The following is a 22494-nucleotide window of genomic DNA, read 5'->3' as shown; positions in this document are numbered from 1 at the left end:
AATAAAACAATCTTGACAATTTAATTTTCCCCATGGGCACAGTCAGATTTGCCCTTGGCTTTGACATAGCCAATGTACCTTCAAGTTGCCCAGTGGAAGCATCACTAACTGGACGTGCAGAGCATTTGGTTTGGGACTCTGGTCATGCCCCAACCTCCAGACTCAAAGGTGAGGGAAGTCATACAAAGTCAACTTTGAAAAGGAAAATAATTTGAAGCACGGTTGCTCCCAGGTTCTCCCAGAGTTAGAAAAATAAACTTGAATACAGATACATGAGACGGTAGTGACCATGAGTAATATATAAAGGAGATTTTAATATATTTATACCACTTTTGCCCCATACAATTTTGCCATACTGTATTAGTTTACCTTCTTAAAAAGGAGAAATGTAATGTCTTATATTATGACCATGTAATAGTCTAGACGGTCTCAACAGGAAAAAGATGTCACATACAAAGATGGGGGATTTAATCACAAAGGGACCATTTATAAGACAAGGTCGGTGTAGAGGAGAATGAATGGGGTAGACTGGCAACCTGGAGTCAGAAGCAGGAAAGCCCAAAAAGGACAGGGAGGGAGTGCTTACCAAAACGTGGAATGAGGAAGCCACTCTAAAAGGAGCAGTGACCTTTAGATGACAGACATGAGGCAGTCTGAGGCAACGTCACAGGGAGGGCACCAGGTGGAAAATACTGTTAGCTCACTCTCCTTCCTGAGCCCCTCCAGTCCCCTGCTGGGGTTTCCCATTGTCCAAATCCATGGAGTGGGAGCAAATCCACTTAGAGGGTCCTGCAGTCAGCCTCCTGGGGACACGGTGCAGGACAGAGGTGTGGCCAAGGTAAATGGAGGACAGCCAGTGTATAACATCACTGAGTATGTTCAATTTCTCTACCCAGGGAGTCTTCCTCAAGTGGTCACAGATTTACCAGCATCTAAAGGAAAATGTGCTATTCTGTGGTGACGATGGTCACAACTAAATTTAGTCCAAAGACAGGAAGTTGGGTTAGTGGACAGTGGCTCAGTCAAGTCAACTCTGAATTCCCAGACTCTCTGCCCATTTTTTAAGCTGCCTCTGCTTTCTAGAATGACATACACCCTTCTCTGTGGCCCTCAGGCCACACCTGAAAATGAACGTGGACACAGGAAAGGCAGCAGCGATGGGGCAGAGCATTTCATAAGGAGGGCAGAAACCGTAGAGCTACTTGCCCAGGTCACGACTGTGCTACCAGAGCCTGAGAAAGCGACGTCAGGCATTGCTCATGAGAGAGGACGGATTGCACACTGCAAGTGGTACCCAAAGGAGATGGGGAGAGACAGACGTCCGCTTCCCTCTTTGAGGAATAGTAGACTTGGGAATGTTTGAGCCAGGCAGAAAGATTCTGTGTTCTCTATGATGAGCAAACGTTACTTTTTTAAATTGGAAAATACAATGAAAGTCATCGTTTTGAGAGAAAAATAAAATGACCAGTAGTTTACCTGTTTGGCTACCTTCTTATATCATTTTCTTTTCTCATTTCTTCTCTGCTTCCCACTGATTCAGATGTGTCTGATACAGGTAACGTTCAGCCACCCTTCCCAGGGTTCTCGGTGGTTTTCTTAACAAAGCAACCCGCCGGGCTGTCCTGACAGCTCTGCTCCCTGAACGCCCCTTCCAGATGGGGCAGGATCAGTGTGGGGAGGGGAGCAGAGAGGGCCTCAGAGGCAGGGATTTACTCCAACCCAGCCTGCCCCGAGCCTCTTCTGGGCTATGGCACGGACCCACCCCTCCTTCCTCCATCCCTCAGTATATCCGGTCTCCTGAAGTCTGGTTACATTGACCCCAGGGGTAAACATGAAAAGGAACAGCATTCACAACAGAGCTGGGGTCCACCCTCACGGAAATGCTTGCTTTGAGCAGACCCCAGCCTTCCCGTGGTGTCTGCAGGGTAGACAGTTCACAGAAAGACAGCTCCACTTGTGACCCTGACTCTGTTCATACAACAATCGTAACACACACACTTGCTGTGTGTCATCCTACGCTTTTGAAGGATTGTATTTAAAAATTCTTTCCTATCTTTTTCTCACCATCTTAACGTACATCCCCTGGATTCCGGCTTCAGTACAAGTTTAGACCTTCTGAACATGCTTCGTAGACTTCAGTACCCTCGGGTTCAGTTCTTACTCACTTAAAACCACATGGAGAAATACAGATGAGAATTTTTGCAAGCTAGGATTCCCCACCCTCTAGAGAGAGGTCTCTGCTCTGAAGGAAACAGCCCTGGAGTAAACTACAAAGGGACTCTTAGCAGAGCAGGCCGCGGCAGGGCTGGCCAGGCACCCAGACTACTGGGGAGCGCAGTTACTGTGCCCACCGCACTTGTCTTTCTGCGGGGTGACGCTTGCCTCTCGTTGCCTCACGGGACAGCACCGTGTTTTAAGGGCAACATGTATTGCTGACCTATTAGCCGTGCAAAGCGTAAGGTGAAGCCGACATCATCTTGGCCCTCAACGCTTGGGCCCTATGGGAGTATTTGGTATGACCTCTGACTCGGCCTTACCATGCGGTTGTGTCATCGGCAGACTTGGGGATTTTCCGACGGGTCGCGACGGTGTTCTACACGGACTTCGTCCAGCAGTGCAGCCGGCCGCTGTACATGGTACGTGCGCGCTCCCGTGTGCCTTGGCCTTCTCGCAGGGAGCCGGCGAGCGGGAGGGGGCAGCGCGGGGCGGACGCTCGGGTTCCCTGAATCAGAGAGCCAGATGGCCCCGGGTGGCTGAGGTCCAGTTAGGGGGAAGGAGCATGTTACTCTTCTCGCTCATGAAAACCAAGCTGGGCTGGGTCTATTTTTATACATGAAATGGTGCTGGTGTATAAAGAAAACATATGTGTATGCATAGAAAACTACTCAACGGTGACAGTTGCCGTGGGGAAGAATCAAGGATCGAGGCAGGGTGTTGGTGTATAAAATCATCCCAAGGGGTATGATTATTTCACTTGGGGAAAGGAGAGGGGCACCCACTCAGTAATTGTACCGGGATAGCAGGCACAAACCAGGCCTGTCTCAAGCAAACGGGGCACCTGTCACTCCAGTCGCTTTCAGTAAGAACTTACACTTTCCACATTATACATTTTTGATTTTTATACATCATTTGATTTTTGCAGGGGGCAAGAATATTTTTTCAAAACTGTGGTTATTACTTAGTGGTTGAAACACAAGTCCTAAAAATTCAACATCACTGTTTTCGGTATATTATACATCAATACACGGAGCAGAGGGGTTGGGGCCCTGGTCCCAACTCTATCTTGGCTCGCTGGCCAGCGACCTTAGGAAGGCCACATAGGTCCCGTGAGCCACGGCCCCACCCTTTATAGACTGCTGTGACCACAACTGGTGATGCTGTTTGGGCCTGGCGCACAGGAGTTCACTAAGTACCTGCTACTAGTTTTCGATCTAAAGCTGTTTACGTAAAGGAGTAAGAGAGTGTTTCGGCCCTCTAGAGCTTGGGCAGGAGCTATAGGCACTAAAAATTGAGGGGATTGGGGCTGAATGGTTTTATTCACATGAGAACTGAAAAATCCAGTAGGACCTGGGAGTATTTTGAGAGTTAAGCGTACTTGAGCTGTGAGCCAGGAAGAGCAATTAATGTTTTGTTTGTTTGCTTGCTTACATTAACTGATGCAGGCTGTCTTTTTTTCCCCTAATAGACTATTTTTTTAGAGCCACTTATTAGGTTCACAAAAAAATTGAGCAGAAGACACAGAGATTTCCCATCAATCCCTTCCCCCACCCATGCACAGCCTCCCCCACTCTCAACACCCCCAAGCAGAGCTGTACATTAGTTACAGCCCATGTGGCTACACGGACACATCAGCATTATTCCAAGTCCTAGTTTGCAGTTCACTCTGGCCGTTGTACATTCTTTGAGCTTTGACAAATTCGTAACAACAAGATTCACCATTTTAAAATCATACCAAGTAGTTTCCCTGCCCTAAAAATCTTCTGTGCTCCCCCTGTTCTTCCTCCCCCCTCAGGCTCCCCCCCCCATGCCTGGCAACTACTGATCCTTTTACTGTCTCCATAGTCTTGCCTTTGCCAGAACGTCATATAACTGGAATAATATAGAATTTAGCCTTTTCAGATTAGCTTCTTTCACTTAATAATAGGCATTTAAGGTGTTTCCGTGTCTTTTCGTGGCTGGGTGGCTCATTACTTTTTAGCACTGAATACTACTCCGTGGTCTGGGTGCATTACTGCGTTTTGTTTATCCATTCACCTGCCGAAGGACAATTCGTAATTTGGCAATTACAAGTGAGGCTGGTATAAAAATGTGTGTGCAGGGGCGCCTGGGTGGCTCAGTTGGTTGAGCATCTGACTCTTGATCTCAGCTCAGGTCTTGATCTCAGGGTCATGAGTTTGAGCCCCACGTTGGGCTCTGCACTGGGCTTGGAACCTACTTAAAAAATAAATTCGTGTGCAGGTTTTTGTGTGGGCTTATGTTTTAAACTCCTTTGGATAAATACCCAGGAGGGCAGTTTCTGGATCATAAGGCAAAAATATATTTAGTTTTCGAAGAAACTGTCAAATCATCTTCCAGAGTGGCTGTACCATTTTGCACTCCCACCAGCAGTGAATGAGAGTTCTCGTTGCTCCACATCCTCGCTACATTTGGTGGGGTCCATGTTTCAGTCTTTCTGATAGATGAATTCATTTTTTTTAAATGAAGATACTTCCTCCAAACCAGATGGATCACCCACTAAGAGAATCACCACTTTTAAACAGTCGACGAGGCCATGCAAATTTAAGTATAACCAGATACCACCTTAAAGTTTTAAGTTTTAGGCAAAGGTACAGGACCAGACTGTGACTTAATCTCTATCAGAGCCATTTTCCTTTGAGATGGACCTTTCCTATTTTCCCCACTACCAATATCTCTAGTGTTGAGGCTGTGTGTTTAGAGACCAGGAGCCTGGAAGCTGCAGGGCCTCCTTGGAGCCTGGGTAGGAAACCAGAGCCTCCCAGGTGAGTCCCAAGAGCTTTCTCGTGGCCCACGAAGTAATACTATGCAGGGGACAGCAGGAGCAGAACGGTTTTAACTACTGAGTCAGCTGCACACACGGCCAACCTGCTCACCGAGGAGTGGGCCGCAGGTGCCCAGCTACCCCAAACACTGGGGGGAAACAGTAAGAGTCGGGCTTTACTCACCACATCTTCTTTAACGAAGTCACATCTGTTCAGTCCCGGGCCGTGCTGTTTGTTCTCTAGGGGATTAGGGCCCGACTGCCGGGGCAGCTCCCTGAGAACCGTGGAAACTCTTCCACTGGGCAATTGTTTTCCCGTAATCGATGCTTCCCCTGTGGTAGGTTAAAAGAAAAGCAATGTGTGCAGCCTCTCATTTGATGTTTTCTTACCAGGACAGAATGGTGCTGCTCGTCGTGGGGAATCTGGTTAACTGGTCCTTGTAAGTAGTCTTAGAAAGACACGTCTTTTCTCTTTGTTGATGTCTGTAACACTGTGGTTTCGCTTTCCTTGGCTGTTATTTTTATAAAGAAATCTGAAACTAAGGTGAGTGTAGGACTACACTTGCCCTAGGGACTTGAAAGAAAGATATTTTTCCTCCTGCAAAGAATGCACTAGGAAGCCTTGTGTACCACCAGTGGCCTCGTAAAGCGTTGAGTTCAACGCACTGATGCATTGAGTTCATTTGCTCAGCAAGACCAACATCAAATTTGTTATCTATGTCGATAGACTACGTAGGTAGATGATGGAGATTATGCCAGTAGATGTACAAATGAAGCATAGTTTTAAATTCTTGTAGAACTCTCCATAAACGCTACCCTGCAGACATCTCCCTTTCTTACTATGTGTGTGTGTGTACAAGTCTCTTTCCTATCTATTTCTTTCCCTATAGGTCTCAATCTTCCTACCACACCAACATCCTTCTTCTTCCTCTTTCCCTTCATTATCATCTTGGCCTTTTTTCTTCAAATGGCTTCAAAATAGAACAGTACAACAGACATATATTTTGCTATCTGTAACTATTTTATACAACCTGTTCTCAATTTTAAAATGTGAATAAGTGAGGTATTTTATTAATCCCTCAAAAAAATCAGTGAGTTCAATTGCTTTTATTCGTGGCTCTTAGCTGATGTGCTATCAAGGTCCGTGACCTCTGATAGAAAGATAACTCCCTATCCCTGCCCCCCTTTAAGACATGAAAGGAATGGAAGAAGAGGCACACCTTCAGGGGAAGCCAAAATCTGATCATAAGAGTTCAAATCTTATTTGGGGCATAGGCTTCTGGAAAAATCTTCCCATAATGTTGCCACCCAGGGATTGCTTCCTGTGAAGGACCCCTCCTTTCATAGGGATACATCGACTTGGGTGATTCTTGGCAGTGCTCACCTTGGTGCTCTTCCTGACCACTCTTTGTGGGCAGACCCCACAGTCCTGATGACTGTAAGACAGGGTGCTGGGTGCTGGAAGGAGGAAAGGGACCAACTGCTTGATAAAGAGCAACCGATAACCATGTCTCCAGAGCTCACAATCACCTGGCTTGTCCCTGCCTCTCATGTGACCAAAACCAAACGCATGAACTGCTTGCAAGACTAGGTGAAAGCCTCTCTTTTCTTACACAGGAGCTCTTTGGGCACCAAGGCCCGCAGGGATGAATGAGGTGTGATGACACACCAACACTATGAGAGCCTGGTAGGGGGTTACCTTCCTCTTTGTTCCGCCATCCTGTTTCTCGTGGACATTAGAAGACATGGAGTGACTTATATGAACCTTGAATGTTATTTTAAAAGGAATAACACTCATACTATCATGAGGAAGAATGGTGTGTGTGTGTGTACATATATAGAGAGAGATGTATGTGTGTGTGTATATATATATATATATATATATATATATATATATATATATATATGTAAACACACACAGAATGAGAGAGAGAGAGAGAGAGATAAACCAAATGTGGCAAATGCTAATAATGGATGAATCCAAGTGAAAGATGAAAACAAGAGATTTTGGTATATTGAAGAATTCAAATTCTGGGAGGAAATTTCCTGTATTATATAGAACAAAGTTGGTTGGAATACAAGGTGAACAAAAAGTTCATTAATAACAGCTTTACACTTCAAATACTAGGAATAAACTTTGAGAGACAGGAGGACTCTTTCTGCAGAAAATTTAATTACCTTATTAGGAGACATAAAGGAAAACTTAACTGAACAAAGAGAGATGTCGTGCCCTGGCTGGGAATTAACTGTTGCAAAGATATTCATTCTCAAGTTAATGCATAAATTTCGACTTAAAATTGGAATTAATAGGATTTTACTCTGAAATTATTTGCCTACTTAGCACAAAATTTCCAAAGGTCTCTGCAAAAGAAGATTAATGGAAGGAAGGAAGGGCAGAGGAGTATAGTGACTAGTCCAGTTTTATCCAATAGGACTTTCTGGAATGATATCAATGTTCTACATGGCATTGTCCCATACAGTAGCTAATAGCCAAATATGGTTACTGAACATTTGAAATGTGGCTAGTGTGACTGAGGAACTGAATTTTCAATTTTATTTAATTAATTTAAATTAAAACGGCCACATGTAGTTCCCATGTTGGGTAGTGCAACCTAGCCTAACCAGATAATCTAACATACTCTAAAGTAATAACACAGTGACCCAAAATTCGAAATCAGAAACAAATTAGCGAAGCAGCATGGAGAGGATAGAAATCCAACTGTGTGTGTGTGTGTGTGTCTATATTCATTAAAAACAAGCTTTTCAAACCAAGGACATGGAAAGGGTTATATAATAAAGAGTTTTATTATAACTGAATAGAAATTTGGAACATGCTAAATGCTAATACTAAACCCCAACCAAAATAAACTTCAGTGTTAATTTAAAAACCATAGACGGCTAGCAAAAATTTGATGTGTCGAGCCCATTTTTGAGATAATTCTACTTCTAGTAATCTAGTCTCATGAATTAATCTTAAATGCCGAAAGAAAGAAAGAAAGAAAGAAAGAAAGAAAGAAAGAAAGAAAGAAAAGAAAAGAAAAGAACAGCACGCTGTCTGAAGGTATTCCTTTATCCATTGCTGTGTTGTTCAGAATAAGGAAAAGCCGCAAGGCACCAGGAGGAAAGATGACTGTGGTACATCCACTTAGGGGAAACTTACAATCATCAAAAATGCAAGGTCTGAAGGAGGTGTGGTAATTTGCTTAGGTTAAAACTTTAATTCCCCTCCTCGCCAAAATGAAGGGGGGAGTGAAAAAGCCAAGAATGTTACAAACCCACCTTTATGCCCACAAAGTCATTCCTCCCCACGCTCAGCGCGCTCTTTGGACTCCTCTACCGGCCCCGGGACTTCGCGTCCTACATGCTGGGCATCTTCATCTGCAACCTGCTGCTCTATCTGGCCTTTTACATCATCATGAAGGTAAGCGTGGCTCTGGGGGGCCCCCCGCCCGCAGCCCCGGGGACCTGCCCACGCAGGACCCGCAGCGCCGGGCATCCGCTTCCCACCCACAGCTCCGCAGCTCCGAGAAGCTCCTCCCGATCCCGCTCTTCTGCATCGTGGCCACCGCTGGGATGTGGGCCGCCTCGCTGTACTTTTTCTTCCAGAATCTCAGCAGCTGGGAGGTAAGAGAGCGGTTTTCTTTGCAAAGAAATTGTTCTCCCTCCATCTCGCCTTTTGGACCTTCCTGCCTCCCTCTGTCCACGTGCTTGTGGCTGTCTGTCTTCGAAATGAAAGCTTTCTCTAGAACGGGTGGAGTGTCCTACCCACGCATAAATGGCATGCCGTCCTCAGGCTCAGGGCAGCGCCTGGTCAGCGTGCGGGCTCTCTCCACGTGGCAGAATTGATCTTCATGACGGGTCTTCTTACGTCCCCCCCCACCCCCCGCCCAAGGCTGTTTAACACGTGCAGAAACCTTGATGAGGATGTGTTCTTCTCACAATCCGCGTCCATACAGATACCCAGCTACCGGGGTTTATAACTCCGCGCAGGGAGCGGAAAGCCGAGGCCTGGAAAATCAGGGCTACATCCGGTCCCAGAGAAGCCTCCGCTCTCCAGCACTGTAACCAATTTTAGAACATTTTCATCACCCAGAAACAAGCCTGTGCCCGCTGGCTGGCGCTCCGCCTTTCTCCCTCACGCCTTAGCCATAGGCAACCGTTAATCTGTCTTCTGTCTCTAGAGCTCTGCTTGTTGTGGACATTTCTCATCCACAGATCACACAACGGGTGCCCTTTGAGTCTGGCGTAGGCATTCACCCGTGTGGCGGCATGTAGCCCTGTCCATCCCTGTTTATTGCCGAGTAACACTCCCCTGTGCGGAACCCGCCCTTCTCCTCTATCATCAGCTGATGGATGTTTGGGTTGTTTCCACTCCTTGGCTCTTACAAACGCTGCCCCCGTGAACATTGTGCACAGGTTTTTGTGCGTTCTCATGTCTTCCTGGAAGCTCATTCTGAGCCAGGCATCTAGTAGCCTTTTTGCAGCTTTCTGGATGTCCGGCCCTCTGCACGGTTGAGCTGCGGGAATGCTCACCCACGTCCTGCCTCACCTTCCTCCAGGGCACCCCAGCTGAATCCCGGGAAAAGAACCGGGAGTGTATCCTGCTGGATTTCTTTGACGACCATGACATCTGGCACTTCCTCTCTGCCACTGCCCTGTTTTTCTCATTCTTGGTGAGTTTATACTTTTTTTTTTTAAGAAATATACTTTTTAAAAAAGACTATTCATTTATTTGAGAGAAAGAAAGAGAGAGAGAATGAGGGGGTTGGGGGGAGAGCCGCAGGCAGAGGGAAAAGCAGACCGCGCTGAGCAGGGAGCCTGATGCAGGACTCCATCGGCACCCTGGGGTCATGACCTGACCCAAAGGCAGCCACTTAACTGACTGAGCCACCCACAAGCCCCTATTAGCACCTTTTTGTGAATTTCTTCTTTCTTCACATCCCATACTTTGTCTTTTCCCCTGTTACCCTTTTGTGTTTCTCTCCAACTTCCCTTTCCAATTCCTCATTGTAATTCAATATACAGATTATTTTATTTCTTATGTTGTATCCTTCAGTTAGATCTTTTTCGTTTTCCTTTTACTCTCCAATATTTTAAGACAGAGTGACAAAATGATTTTTTCTGAAATGGCACAACGTCTGGCCTGAATTGGTTGTTAGAACTCACGTGCCCTGAATCGCGCCAGGAATCACTTGGCACTCACTCACATTTGGGTAACATTACATGATTCCTTCTTGTGCTACCCTCACATTCCTCCTCCTCTTCCAGTCTCACTGAATCTCTTACAAATATTTTACAAATTCCTAGAGAGCTCAGGAGAGTAGCCAGGCCTCTGCTGCTTCTCACCAGTCAGCCCCAGATCTCGCCTATAATCCTTCCATTTCTTGTGGCCCAAATACCTTTCCAGAAGCTATGCGTAGCCTAACAACCTTGGATGATCACTCCTGGCATCCTTTCATCCTCATTTAGAGACTTTTACAAATTAAAAGTGCTTGGTGCCTGGACACGGATTCTACAGGCAAGTAACAACGCGGCGGGACCTGTGCTCCCAGCACTGCCCGGGGTGCGCGCGCTGCCGCCGCACAAACTCGAGAGTGGAGCGGGGCTGCCCCCTCGTGGCCAGCTGGGGAAGTTCAACAATCTGCCTGAACCTCGCTCCTCGCGACTTTTGTTTCTGATAAACATTTTCATTAGAGAGACAAAGACAACAAAAGTGGAGTGAAAGTTCCCACGTGAAGAGAGTGGTGGCAGAGGGAACTAAAAATGGCGGAGGCGTGTGCATTTCTTGTGTAGCAACAGTCTATGCAACAAGACTTCCTTTCCTCTAGATCTTCAGCCCAATGCCCCCTTCTAAGTGATGACTTCTCTGGCCACCCTGTCAGCGCTTTTTTACCTTTCCCCACCCCATACTTCCTGCGTTTCCTCCATAGTTTAGTTTTCGTTACTGTTTTTGCTACATATTATTACCTAGTACACTGCACTTAGCACACCTCACTAGCGTGCTATCCTGCACTCACGGGTTTGCTTCATGTCTGAAGCTGTCTCTCAAATGTAAGGGCCAGAAGGGTAGGGAGTTTTGTCTCTTGTGTTCCAAACTATATGTCTGGCATTTAGAATAGCACATCATAGACCCTTGATAAACACTTGAATGAATTAATAAATACACCATGTAATCCTAGTAATTGCCGGTAGAGAGCGCTGCGTTGCAGAAAGCCGTAGGGGACAGAAAGGCAAGGAAGGGCGCTGTCTCCTCAGCCTGCGTGAACCTCGGAGAGAAAGTAGGGGTTTACCGTGGCTGTGACTGTGCATCCCCTTCACCTCTCTGCCTCTCTCGCTCCAGGTTTTGTTAACCCTGGATGATGACCTGGATGTGGTCCGGAGAGACCAGATCCCTGTCTTCTGAGCCTCCAGCTTTAAGAGAGGGGGAGGGAGCAGTCGATCTTGGTGCTGTTTCGTGAAAATACAGGGACTGCGGCAAAGTCACCACTGCCAAACGCTCCACTCCCCCTCTGTCAAGTCAACTCTGCGTGCGTTCCCACAGGAAGGAGAGGGGCTGGAGGGACACTCAAGCCTGCAAGAAGGGAGGCAGAGGGGAAGCCACGGTACAGCCAGAGGCAACCCTGAAGAGTCAGGAGACTCCCATCCCCTGTTTGCAGCCTTGAGCTAGATGTGGACAAAAGCTGCATCAAAGTCAACTCACTGTCTCGGGACCCCTCCCAGCCTCCCCCGAGATTTGCCAGCAAGGGCAGAGCGACGCTGCACTCTTTGTCCAGCTGCCTCCAGGCCCAGAGAGGCCAGCAGCTCTGGTCTCCTGCCCAGACACCACAGGTGTGGTCCCCTCTGCACCTCCACAACCTGCTGCTCCAGACACCCCAGGGCACCAGCTCTGTCCCCGAGGCCCGGCGATCTGAACCCAACCCCCCTACCCAACTGGGATAGATATTTTAGTAGGACCAGCTAGTCACCTCCTTGGAAGGGATGCTGTAGTGTCCCCCAGGTTCCTGGCCCCATTAGAAGGGCTCTGGGTTGGGCTTTGTCACACACTTATCCTCACAGGTGGCTGTCTCTGGGACCAAGGCTTGGGTGCTTACCTACTTCTTAGTGTCTTCATCTCACCGCTGAGTGTCGACCCCACAACTCAGGCTCCTCTTTCTTGGGAAGGCCTTGTTACCCCACCAGCTGCAAGGCAGAAGGGGAAACAGGAAAACTCTTCTAGCAGCAGGAGAGCAACAACCGACAGGGCCGAGAGACTGGTGGCATCAGCATCAAGCAAACAGACCTCACTCTAAGGACATGGGCTCCTGGGGCAAATGCAGCAAAGGCAAAATTGCTTCCTCCTGCCTCCAATTCAGACGGCTCAATTCTGTGCCCATACCACCTGTGGGGAATAAAGAATTCTCTAACCAGGGGCACAGCACTGGGGGTCCTCCACCACCAACCAAGCCCCCTACCTTCCCTTTATGCAGATCAGGGGCTCCAGATTTTCTCCCTGAAGTTCTCCAGAAGTAACTCTCAGGGTGAATACATTTTACTCATCCTCCTGAGCTGTGAAGAGCAAGCCAACTGAGGATTGTCTTTTGGTTGCACCTGGTTCTCATTCTCTCCCCAGTAAGGTGTTGCAAAGCTCAGCGTCCCACTTCTCTCACACCGTCTGGCAATTCTGCTCCTGACGAGCCCCAAGTGGACCAAGCACCCTCATTACCTGGAGTGAGAGGCAATCAGAAAAGAGACATACGAATGTGTACCCCATATATATTTGCCTGTGAAACTGAAGTCACCTGTCACCTCTGCTTTCCCGATCATTTGAGAAATGGATAATATTTTTTAAAATATTATTCTGTCTCTAAAATATTTGCATAATGTTCAAAATCACATTTTGGAAGTTTGAAAGGTTTAAAAACACAATGATGCTTTTAATGACACTTTTTGTGATTTGTTTTTCTAAAATGCCCCCAAATTCATATTTGGTTTCCTGCTATTCTTTATTCCTTAAAACCTGTTGGCTTCCATGGGCCCCATGAAGGCCACCTATTAAATGGTGTTGTTAGTCTAACATCTAAAACAAATGTCAAATCTGTTTAACTATGGCATATTTGATCTAATTGTTTTATTTTAATGCACTGGTTTCAAAAAAAAAAAAAAAGATGCACTAAGGCAATGTGGGTAAAGTCTGTTCGAGTGGCCCTGTGGTCCAACGTGAATAAATTGTGAGATGCATTACCCGTGCAGTCGCTTGTTTGGGAAATGCGTCCGTGGGAATGGGGCGGGGGCTCTGAAACAGGTGGGGCTGCCGAGTTCTTGACTGTGTTCCCGTCGTGTCTGTACTGTGCTGTAAACTCACACGGCCAGCTCTCCTCTCCGCAGCGGGACTACACACCCAGACCAAGCCTGCTCTTGGAGCTATCAATTCTAAACGTACTCGCTGCTAATTCTTTCTCCATCGCCCACATCGCGGCCGGAGGACATGAGAAAGACATCTGACTGCATCGTGGGGTTGATAGGAGTGGGGGGGGGGGGGCCATGAGGGGCACCCGGAGCTTTCACGGCCGAATGGCCCCCTGTCCACCGGTAGTGCAATGCCCGTGCAGCTGGCGCCTGCGCCCATGGACATTGCTCTTCAAAGAGAAGCAAAGGTAACTCTGAAAGCCAAGTTCGGCAGGAGGGTAACCGGAGAAAACAGCCGCTGTGAAGACGCTTTTGGCAGGGCAGGCGGAGAAGTAACCAGAGCAGGTCAGCAGGATCAGGACAGAGGTGTGGCGGCCAGAGGAGCAAAGCCGTGCACATAAAAAAATGACCGCGTCACGCCTCCGACGAATGCTGGAGAGCAAGCCCACCTGTTGACGTTGCGTGGTTGAGGGATTAGCCCGGTTTTATTTTAGCAGCAGGAGAAGCCCGTGGAAAACCAGAGTCTATCTGGGGAAGGGACTTTCCGTGACTGAAGGAGCTCACCCAGCCAGCTCCCCGGGCAGAGAAAGTGGCAGCTGCTTCCTTGATAGCTCCGGGCAGCCACCAGAATGTTCCATGGGGTCACCAGATGCATGTGTCAGCGAGTCCAACAGAATCCAAATATTTCTCATTCTGGGAGATACTGTCTCTTTGTAAAGCTTGGGAGAAAGGGAGAAACAAAGATAAACATTATTCATAGAAGGAATGGTGGCGTCTGAGAAAGATTCTGGAGTCTGACTGTAGACCAGATATGTTCACATGCTCACTATGTGACCTGGGGCAAGTCGATAAAACTCTCTGATCCTCTCCTAACACGTCTGCTACGTGAGGGACACAGAAGTGGAGATGTGCAGAGCCCCGAGGGTAGGGCGGGGGCAGAGGAGGGTGTCACGCACCCCGGCCCTCGTGAACCCCTCAGGATGGCAGGCTCTCCACCAGGCCGGCCCTCTGTCTCCTCCCAGGGCTCTCCATCGAAACCGGTGTTCCGTTTCCTGTCCTCAGTTCCAGGAGGCCCTGAGGGCTTGGGGGCCCCTTCACCTTCAGAGATACTGTCCAGAGTGATCCAACCTCCCAGTCCTGGGGCCCCTTGCCCTTCATTGCTGCACGTCACTGCCTCTGGCCCTTAATACTCTTACTCCGACCCAGATGAAAAATCACTACCACAGCTACAGCGAAGTGGAAAATCTGGCTCTGTGTGTCACACCTCATTACTGCCAGCTCTGCTCCGGGAATCTCCAAGAAAACCCGGATTCTGTCCTTTCTTGAGTAGCTGTTACTCCTGTGGCTCAGGGAATGCCCTGTGCGAATGTTCCCCCCACCCTCCCAGGCCGGTCACCAAGTGCTCTCTGGGGAAAGCCTGGATGTTCAGCCCGCAGGAAGATGGGCTTGTGGGAGACGGAACTGGTCCCAGAAAAAAGCAGGGGGAAGCTCACCCAGGTTTTGAAGTGACTAATACCGCTGGTGAAACTGAGGAAAAGCATTATGAGTAAAGATACGCTCTGCCTCGGCCTGAGGCAATGTAAAAGCCTTGTTTGGCATGATTCTGCCCAGTTTATGGTAGGTTTTTTGTGGTGGTTTTTCACGCTGTTTGGAGGAGACAGGATATATTGTGTGACTAGGTTTTACTGTCCCCTCAATATTAAAGCACCATTGTCCATGAGGTCGAGGGCCTGCTACACCTTAGGCCTTAGCCCACATTCATTCAAAGGAGCTTCGCAGGACTCACAGATCAGCCTTCACCATGAGTCTCTAAAAGGGCCGTAGTAATAGTTTTGCTTGGACGGGACTCCTCTATGAGGAGACCCCTACTCTGTGAACTCCAAGGGCGGACTTTTTACAGTTTTCCTGTGAGTGTGGTCTTGCTGTTCTTATTGAAACACAAAGAAGACCAAGTGGTTACCACTGTTCACATAGAATTACCCGTTGTTCTCCCCATCTCAGGGAAATGGACTCTATCCTCTTCCTAAATAGCCCTAGAGTAGATTTCATCATTTTCCCTGAACTTCAAATTTTAGAAAATTCCTTGGCTCTAGCCTACGTCCTTTTCATTACCTTAAAGTTTTTGTCATCTCAGATTTACCCATTTTGCTGGAGATGAAAAAGAATTAACCACCATATTTTAACATAGAATAGCCTTGCAGTCGTATCGTATCTCAGTCAAGGGCTAAATAAAGTCTAGGTGTTTCATCTCTTGTTCTGCATTATAGTTTTGATTTAGAAAATAAGAGAGTCAAACAATGAAAGATTTTCAAGTCAGGACAAGAGAAGTCTGACACCCAAGTACACTATGGCTCGCTCCTGGGTCCCTCCTCTGTCCTATCTCCCCACATTCTTCATGAATTAGGGCTCTAAGTCATTTTTAAATGACTATCGAGTTATCCAAAATAACTCGAAAGCTCTCTATAACATTGCCATCACAGAAAAAAGTTGATTTGCATTTTATCATTTTTATTATGTTGCCTATCTGAGCCTTTCAGAAGGCTCAGTACCCAGTCTTAGGCAGACCCCTTCGGGGAAGAGGACAAATTCAGACCTGAGGTTGACTCAACATGGGACACCTGATGAAGTAACCTACTTTTCAGGGGATCCACTTCTCTGTTAACCTCTCCTTCCCCACTCCTTCTCTGTCCACTGACATAGAATCCACACTGCGGCTTTGGCTAAGAGTCAGTCAAGAAGTACGTAGGCCAGCTCCATGAGGAGCTGGACGCAGCCATGGGCAAAACCCACAGTCTCTTCCATCACAAAATCTGTGTCCAAAGGGAAGACGGACATGAAGCCCATCCTCATAATTTGTTAATTGTAAGTGGGCTCAGGGCTCCAACAAGAGAGTGGCCTTCTGAGAATCTTAGCATTAGATGCAAAGCAGAAAAAAGTCCAAATAAGGATCAGCAACTTCTATCCCCAGAGGCGAAGCCCTAAACTTGCTGCAGATACAACATAACATTTGTCCTGCTTTTGCACTGACCGCCTCCAGCTTTTCATAAGGAAAATGAAAGTCCCAATTTCGATCTTAGCGGAGAACAGAGATCCAGAGAGAGAGTTGGAGTGGGATGCTCTCAAACCATCCTCGAGGAAGCAAAAACTGCTCCAGCTCCCCAATTCTGAGGAACTGCAACAGCCCGTCCCTGCTGGAGGACAAGCAGGAGACTATGCTTTTCCCTCTGCCCTTTTAGTGGGGTCTCGCTGTTGGAAACGACTGTCTTCCCGCCTCTAACCCTAGAACACTAGCATCGGTAGGACCGATCGTTAAAACAGCCAACATGGGTCATCGGGTATCCTGTCAAGGGTTTTATACACATCACCGTCTTTAATCCTGAACCCCCGCCCCCCACGAAGTAGGCACTGTTACTATGTTCGCCAGATGAGAAACTGACACTCAAGTCACTGCTGACTAGATGAAGTGAATGGTGCAGAAACCTGGATTCACAGTCCGAAATGGGTAGCTTAGGTAAAGAGACCAGAGAAAGGGGGGAGATGGATTGTGTTTTAAGACTCAATTCTCATGTATGCAGGTATCTGTATGTGCAAACCACAGAGCCTAGAATCATGTAACTATTGAACACATGAACCAAAAGAGTAGGTGTCAGCAAAATTCAGAAGATGTGTGTCTGTTATATAAACCCGAATAACAATGAAACCTACCGTGCTTTAGGAGAGCCAGCCGATAAAACCACAGCTTTGGATCACTTTGGCTCTCTTAAACCGGAACAGCTGGATTCACAGGAGGACTATTGCTTCAGTCTCTGAGATTGTAACGTTAAAAACCAACGTCCATTTTATAAATTCAATGATTGTACTTGGCAAAGGGCTACAGGCCCAAAGATCCATTTTAAATTAGAATACATGCAGCATAAGGTGTCAGGTCTCCCCGGGAAGCCTGCTAGATCAGAAACAAAATTAACAACGGAGCGAAAGCACAGGAAGGTAGACGGTTTCTATTTCCTAAAAAACATTCACAGACTCAAAAAACTGTCGAGACAAAACGTCCCCCAAAGCTGCCTTAGACTAATCAATGCTGGTCCAATAGATCAGGCGGAATCCACCACTCCTGTCTGGGGCTTCCCCATCTTCTGACGTCGGGACGGGGCCCAGGTCTCCCCTCCTAGAGGGAGTGGTTTCATCTCACCAATCTGAGGCAGAGGAACCAGCCTGCATTGAACGGGGAATCGGAATTCTCCACTGGAAGTACAATGATAATAGCAGTAAATGTTTTTAAATGAGTCCTAAAACAAGACCAAAAAAGAACATGACATGGTTCGAAGCACTGATATACTAACCAATTTTCTTCTCTTATCCTAAGCTGTCCGTTGGACTTTTATATATATAGTATTTAAATTTAACATGAATTTGCACATTTGCCACTCAGGAGCATTAAAAAGAAAAAAAGGGGTTTAACCTAACTGAATCATGATTTCCCAGAAAACTTCCCTGAAGCGGTAAGTTCTCCACCATTAAAATTTGGCTTCAGCCTCTTTCCAAACCACAGATCTGAATATGATTAAGACAATGTACAAAAACAAAACCAGACCTGCCCAGCCCAAACTTAGTTAAAGGCTGGATTTTCATTATCTTCCCTAAAATCTGTAGCTTACCGGATCATGGGAACACCAGTGGCACATTGATACCAGGGAACCAACCTACCAGACTTCTGACCTTACGTAGGCAGCAAATTAGCATTTCCTCCCCAATTTCTCACAGAAAGAAAAAGAGGATAAAAGGGCTGGTGACATTGGCCAACAAACTGTATTCTAGTGTTCCTGCATTTCAGCATCCTGGGTAGGGGAAATAGAAGTGAGGAAGGTCCTGGAAAATAATTGCCACTTTACATTCAAATATTCCTTTGCAACTGTGTGAAGACACTTACAAATATCAAACCTCATTTGTCCCTCATGTGAACGCTGTAGGGTAGATAGATAACGTTCCAACAAATTAAGATGCAGAGACGTTATACCACCTGCCCAAAGTCACACAGCCAGGTAACAGGAGCTGGATACAAAATACTGCCATTGCCTTTTCTTTTTCTAAAGAACGACAGTAAAACAGCTTTAGATTTTACTGATTCAAGAACTTGACCAAGAGAAAACCAACATCAGTTCAGACTTCCGTAGATCGTTTTTTCTTAAAGTTTTTATTTAGACATATATAAACTGTATTACATAACACATATATGTGCACACATACCCACACATATGCACCAACATAACCAGCACCCACCCCGAGATAGAAAACGTTTCCCACATCCTTTTGCCTGATCCAAGTTAAATCCCCGCCCCAGAGATAGCCACTCTTCTGGCTTTTCTCTGTATAGACGAATTTAGCCTGTTCTTGGACTTCGTATACGTGGAATTATGCAGTATATGCTCCTCTTCGTCTGGCTTCTTTCATTGAATATAATGTCTGTGAGATTCAGCCATGTGTATCAACACCTTCTTTTTGTGAATATATGACATTTACCTATTCTGCTATTGATGGATCTCTGGGTCATTTGCACAAAGTTTTTGTTTACTGTGGAAAAAGCTTCTGTGAACATTCGTATACATGTCTTTTGTGAACTTATACAAACGTTTCTTCCAGGCTATATATACAGAGTGCACTATGGAATTGCTGAGTCAAAGGGTAGGTAAGTCTTTAGTTGTTGTTGTTGTTTTTCCTTAAGTTTATTTATTATTATTATTATTGTTACTATTATTTTTAGTAATCTCTACACCCAACATGGGGCTCAAACTCACCACCCTGAGATCAAGAGTTGAACTCTCTACCAGCTGGGCCAGCCAGGTGCCCCTGGTAAATCTTTAAAGGATCCTGCCAACAATTTTCCAAGGTGGTTATACCAATATATACCCTCATTGCCCCCATATGAGAGCTCCAATTATTCCATATGTCTGTCAACACTTGCATTTGTCAACTCTTTCAATTTTAGTTCTTCTGTGTGACAGAGTAATGATATCTCATTGTATTTTATTTTGCATTTCTCTGATGACTACTGACATTGAGCACATTTTCATAAACTTTTTGGCCATTTGTGTGAATGATTCTTTCAAGTTCTTTGCCGATTTTGAAAATCAGTTTATGAGTCTTTTTCTTTTTGATATATATAATCTTTGCCAGTATGTGATTTGCTGAAGAGAAATTCTCACTTTTAATGAAGTCTCATCTAACAATTTTTTTATGGGTATGACCAGGCCATATTTCCTGTGGTTTCTTCTAGAACATTTGTTCTCAAATTCTGTGGTCTCAGGACCTATGTACACTCCCAAAGATTATTGAGGACACCAAAGAGGTTTTGCTTATGAGTTATAGCCATCAATATTTACCACGTAAGAAATAAAAATGGAAATTTTACAAATATTAAGTCATTCGAAGATAATAATAAGCTCATTACATAACACAAAAAACATGTTATGAAAAATAACTGTATCTTCCAAAAAAGAAATAATTGTGAGAAGAGTGCCAGTGTTCTACATTTTGAAATCTATTTAATGTCTAACTTCCCAGAAGATAGTTGGATTCTCATATCAATTTCTGTCTTCACTCTGCTGCAGTATGTGTTTTGTTTGAAGTACATGAAGAAAATCTAACCTTACAGAAATATGTAGTTGGAAAAGGGAGCAGCCATTCCAGATCATTGCAGATATTCCCCTTTCATACTCTACCAAAGACCAACGAATGGTAGTTTCCCAAAGATTAGTTGCAATGTGGAATTTGAAACTATCATCGGTGAACTTTTCTTGTTTTGTAACATTAAAATCCATTGGTCTAGCTTGCAATTTGAATGGATCTTTTAACGGCATGCTTTGGTTGTTTGGAAAATCTCGGTTCACTGAATTGTACAAATCTTCCAAACATTTGCATATTTAACTCTATAATTATTAAATATATATATATATATGTATATATACACGTATATATACTATTCACTGATACCATCACTGATCTCATCAAAAAGGTCTTAATGGAAAACTTCCAAGCTCACAGTACTGGATGTAGTGATGAGCTCATTTCATTCATTTTTGAGAAAATGTCTGCCAAATATCCAAGTCTGAATAACCATAGACTTCAGGAATTCTTTGAGCTAAAACTAGTATTCCATGAAGAAAGCCACGATTTTACCCCATAACCCAAACACTAGTGCTTTTTCCTACAACCACCACCATACTTTGGTTTGCAACAAACGTGCATGATGTTTGCTTTCCGTGTGCTCACAGAACACTAAATATAAATGCAATGCTTAAAAAGAGTATTCAAAGGAATTCTACCCAAGAGCCAGGACTTAACGAAATTATTAATCTGTATTGCTTAATCAAGGAAGGACATTCTAAAGTGAAGCTGGCTTTTTTTTTTTTTTTAACTGTGAGTTTATGATGACTGAAAGCACAATGACTAAAGGGGTGCCTGGGTTGTTGAGTCAGTTAAGCATCTGCCTTCGGCTCTAGTCATGATCCTGGGATCCTGGCATCAAGCCCCTGGTCAGCTCCCTGTTTAGCGGGGAGCCTGCTTCTCCCTCTTCCTCTGTTCTTCCCCACTGCTCATGCTCTCTCTCTCTCTCTCTCTCAAATAAATAAAATCTTTTTTTTTAAAGTACAACTCAATATAATCCCTATCAAAATGCTAACAGTATTTTTCACAGAACCAGAAAAAAATAATATTAATATATGTATGGAACTGCAAAAGACCCTGAACAGCCAAAACAATCTTGAAAAAGAAGAACACAGCTGGAAGTATCACAATCCCAGATTTCAAGATATACTACAAAGCTGTAGTGATCAAAACAGCATCATACTGGCACAAAAATAGACACATAGATCAGTGGAACAGAACAGGGAGCCCAGAAATAAACCCAAACTTATATGGTCAATTAATCTATGACAAAGGAGGCAAGAATATACAAAGGGGAAGAGACAGTCTCTTCAATAAACAGTGCCAGAAAACTGGAGTGCTGCATGCAAAAGAATGAGACTGAACCACTTCCCAACACCACATACAAAATGAACTGAAAATGGATTAAAGATTTAACTGTGAGACCTGAAACCATAAAAATCCTAGAAGAAAAGAAAGACAGTCATTTCCCTGACATCGGCCACAGCAACATTTTCTAGATATGTCTCCTAAGGCAAGGAAAACAAAAGCAAAAATAAACTATTTGGACCACACCAAAATTAAAAGTTTTTTCACACCAAAGAAAACCATAAACAAAACAAAAAGGCAACCTAGTGAATGGGAGAAAATATATGCAAATGACATATCCAATAAGGGGTTAATATCCAAAATACATAAAGAACTTATACAACTCAACACAAAAAAATCAATCTGATTAAAAAATAGAGGACCTGAGTAGACATTTTTCCAAAGAGGACCTACAGATGGCCAACAGACACATGAAAAGATGGTCAACATCACTCATCATCAGGTTAATACAAAGCAAAACCACAATGAGATGTCCCCTTACACCTGTCAGAATCAAAAAGACAAGAAATAACAAGGGTTGATGAGGATGTGGAGAAAAAGGACCCCTCGCGCACTGTTGGTGGGAGTGTAAATTGGTTCAACCGGTGTGGAAAACAGTATGGAGGTTCCTCAAAAAGTTAAAAATAGAAATACCATATGATCCAATAGTTCCATGACTGGGTATTTACCCAAAGGAAATGAAGCACTAGTTCAAAAAGATATTTGCACCCTTGTGTTTAATGCAGCATTATTTACAATAGCCAACATCTAGAAGCAATCCAAGTGTCCACGGGCAGACGGATGGATAAGGAAGACATGATGGATGCACACACACACACACACACACACACACGCACTGGAATTCTAGACAGCCATAAGCAAGATGAGGCTGTGACATTTGTGACAACATAGATGGACACAGACGGCATTATGTTAAGTGAAATAAGTCAGAGAAAGGCAAATACCATATGATTTCACTGATACGTGGAATCTAAAACAAAACAAATGAATAAAATAAAAAATCAGCTGTATAACTACAGGGAACAAACTGATGGTTGCAGAGAAGAGGTGGGAAGGGGCAGGGGCAGAATGGGAGAAGGGCA

General features: G+C 45.2%; 1 protein-coding gene and 1 long non-coding RNA gene across 2 annotated transcripts in view; one reads left to right on the top strand and one right to left on the bottom strand.

Moving 5' to 3' along the window:
- The window catches only part of SIDT1 (SID1 transmembrane family member 1), a 90907-nt gene extending 78796 nt beyond the window's left edge, over nucleotides 1-12111 (top strand). Inside the window, exons 20-25 of the mRNA XM_045785163.2 lie at nucleotides 2560-2636; nucleotides 5393-5439; nucleotides 8315-8420; nucleotides 8513-8623; nucleotides 9559-9672; nucleotides 11340-12111. Of these exons, the coding sequence (XP_045641119.2) occupies nucleotides 2560-2636; nucleotides 5393-5439; nucleotides 8315-8420; nucleotides 8513-8623; nucleotides 9559-9672; nucleotides 11340-11402 (518 nt within the window). The 3' untranslated portion in view covers nucleotides 11403-12111. The remainder of the gene's footprint in view (nucleotides 1-2559; nucleotides 2637-5392; nucleotides 5440-8314; nucleotides 8421-8512; nucleotides 8624-9558; nucleotides 9673-11339) is intronic.
- Nucleotides 333-12180, bottom strand: LOC148110242 (uncharacterized). Its single transcript, XR_015724203.1, has 3 exons — nucleotides 12091-12180; nucleotides 5184-5332; nucleotides 333-932 (listed from the first exon to the last, which is right to left on the bottom strand). It is a non-coding gene; the product is annotated as an uncharacterized LOC148110242 (long non-coding RNA).
- Nucleotides 12181-22494: the final 10314 nt, after the last annotated feature.

Source organism: Ursus americanus, chromosome 4 (genome assembly GCF_024610735.1).
Source record: "Ursus americanus isolate L20-20 chromosome 4, mUrsAme1.1.p, whole genome shotgun sequence".
NCBI classification, from domain to species: domain Eukaryota; kingdom Metazoa; phylum Chordata; class Mammalia; order Carnivora; family Ursidae; genus Ursus; species Ursus americanus.
The sequence above is the reverse complement of the archived record's forward strand: the minus strand, read 5'-3'. Positions and strand labels throughout refer to the sequence as shown.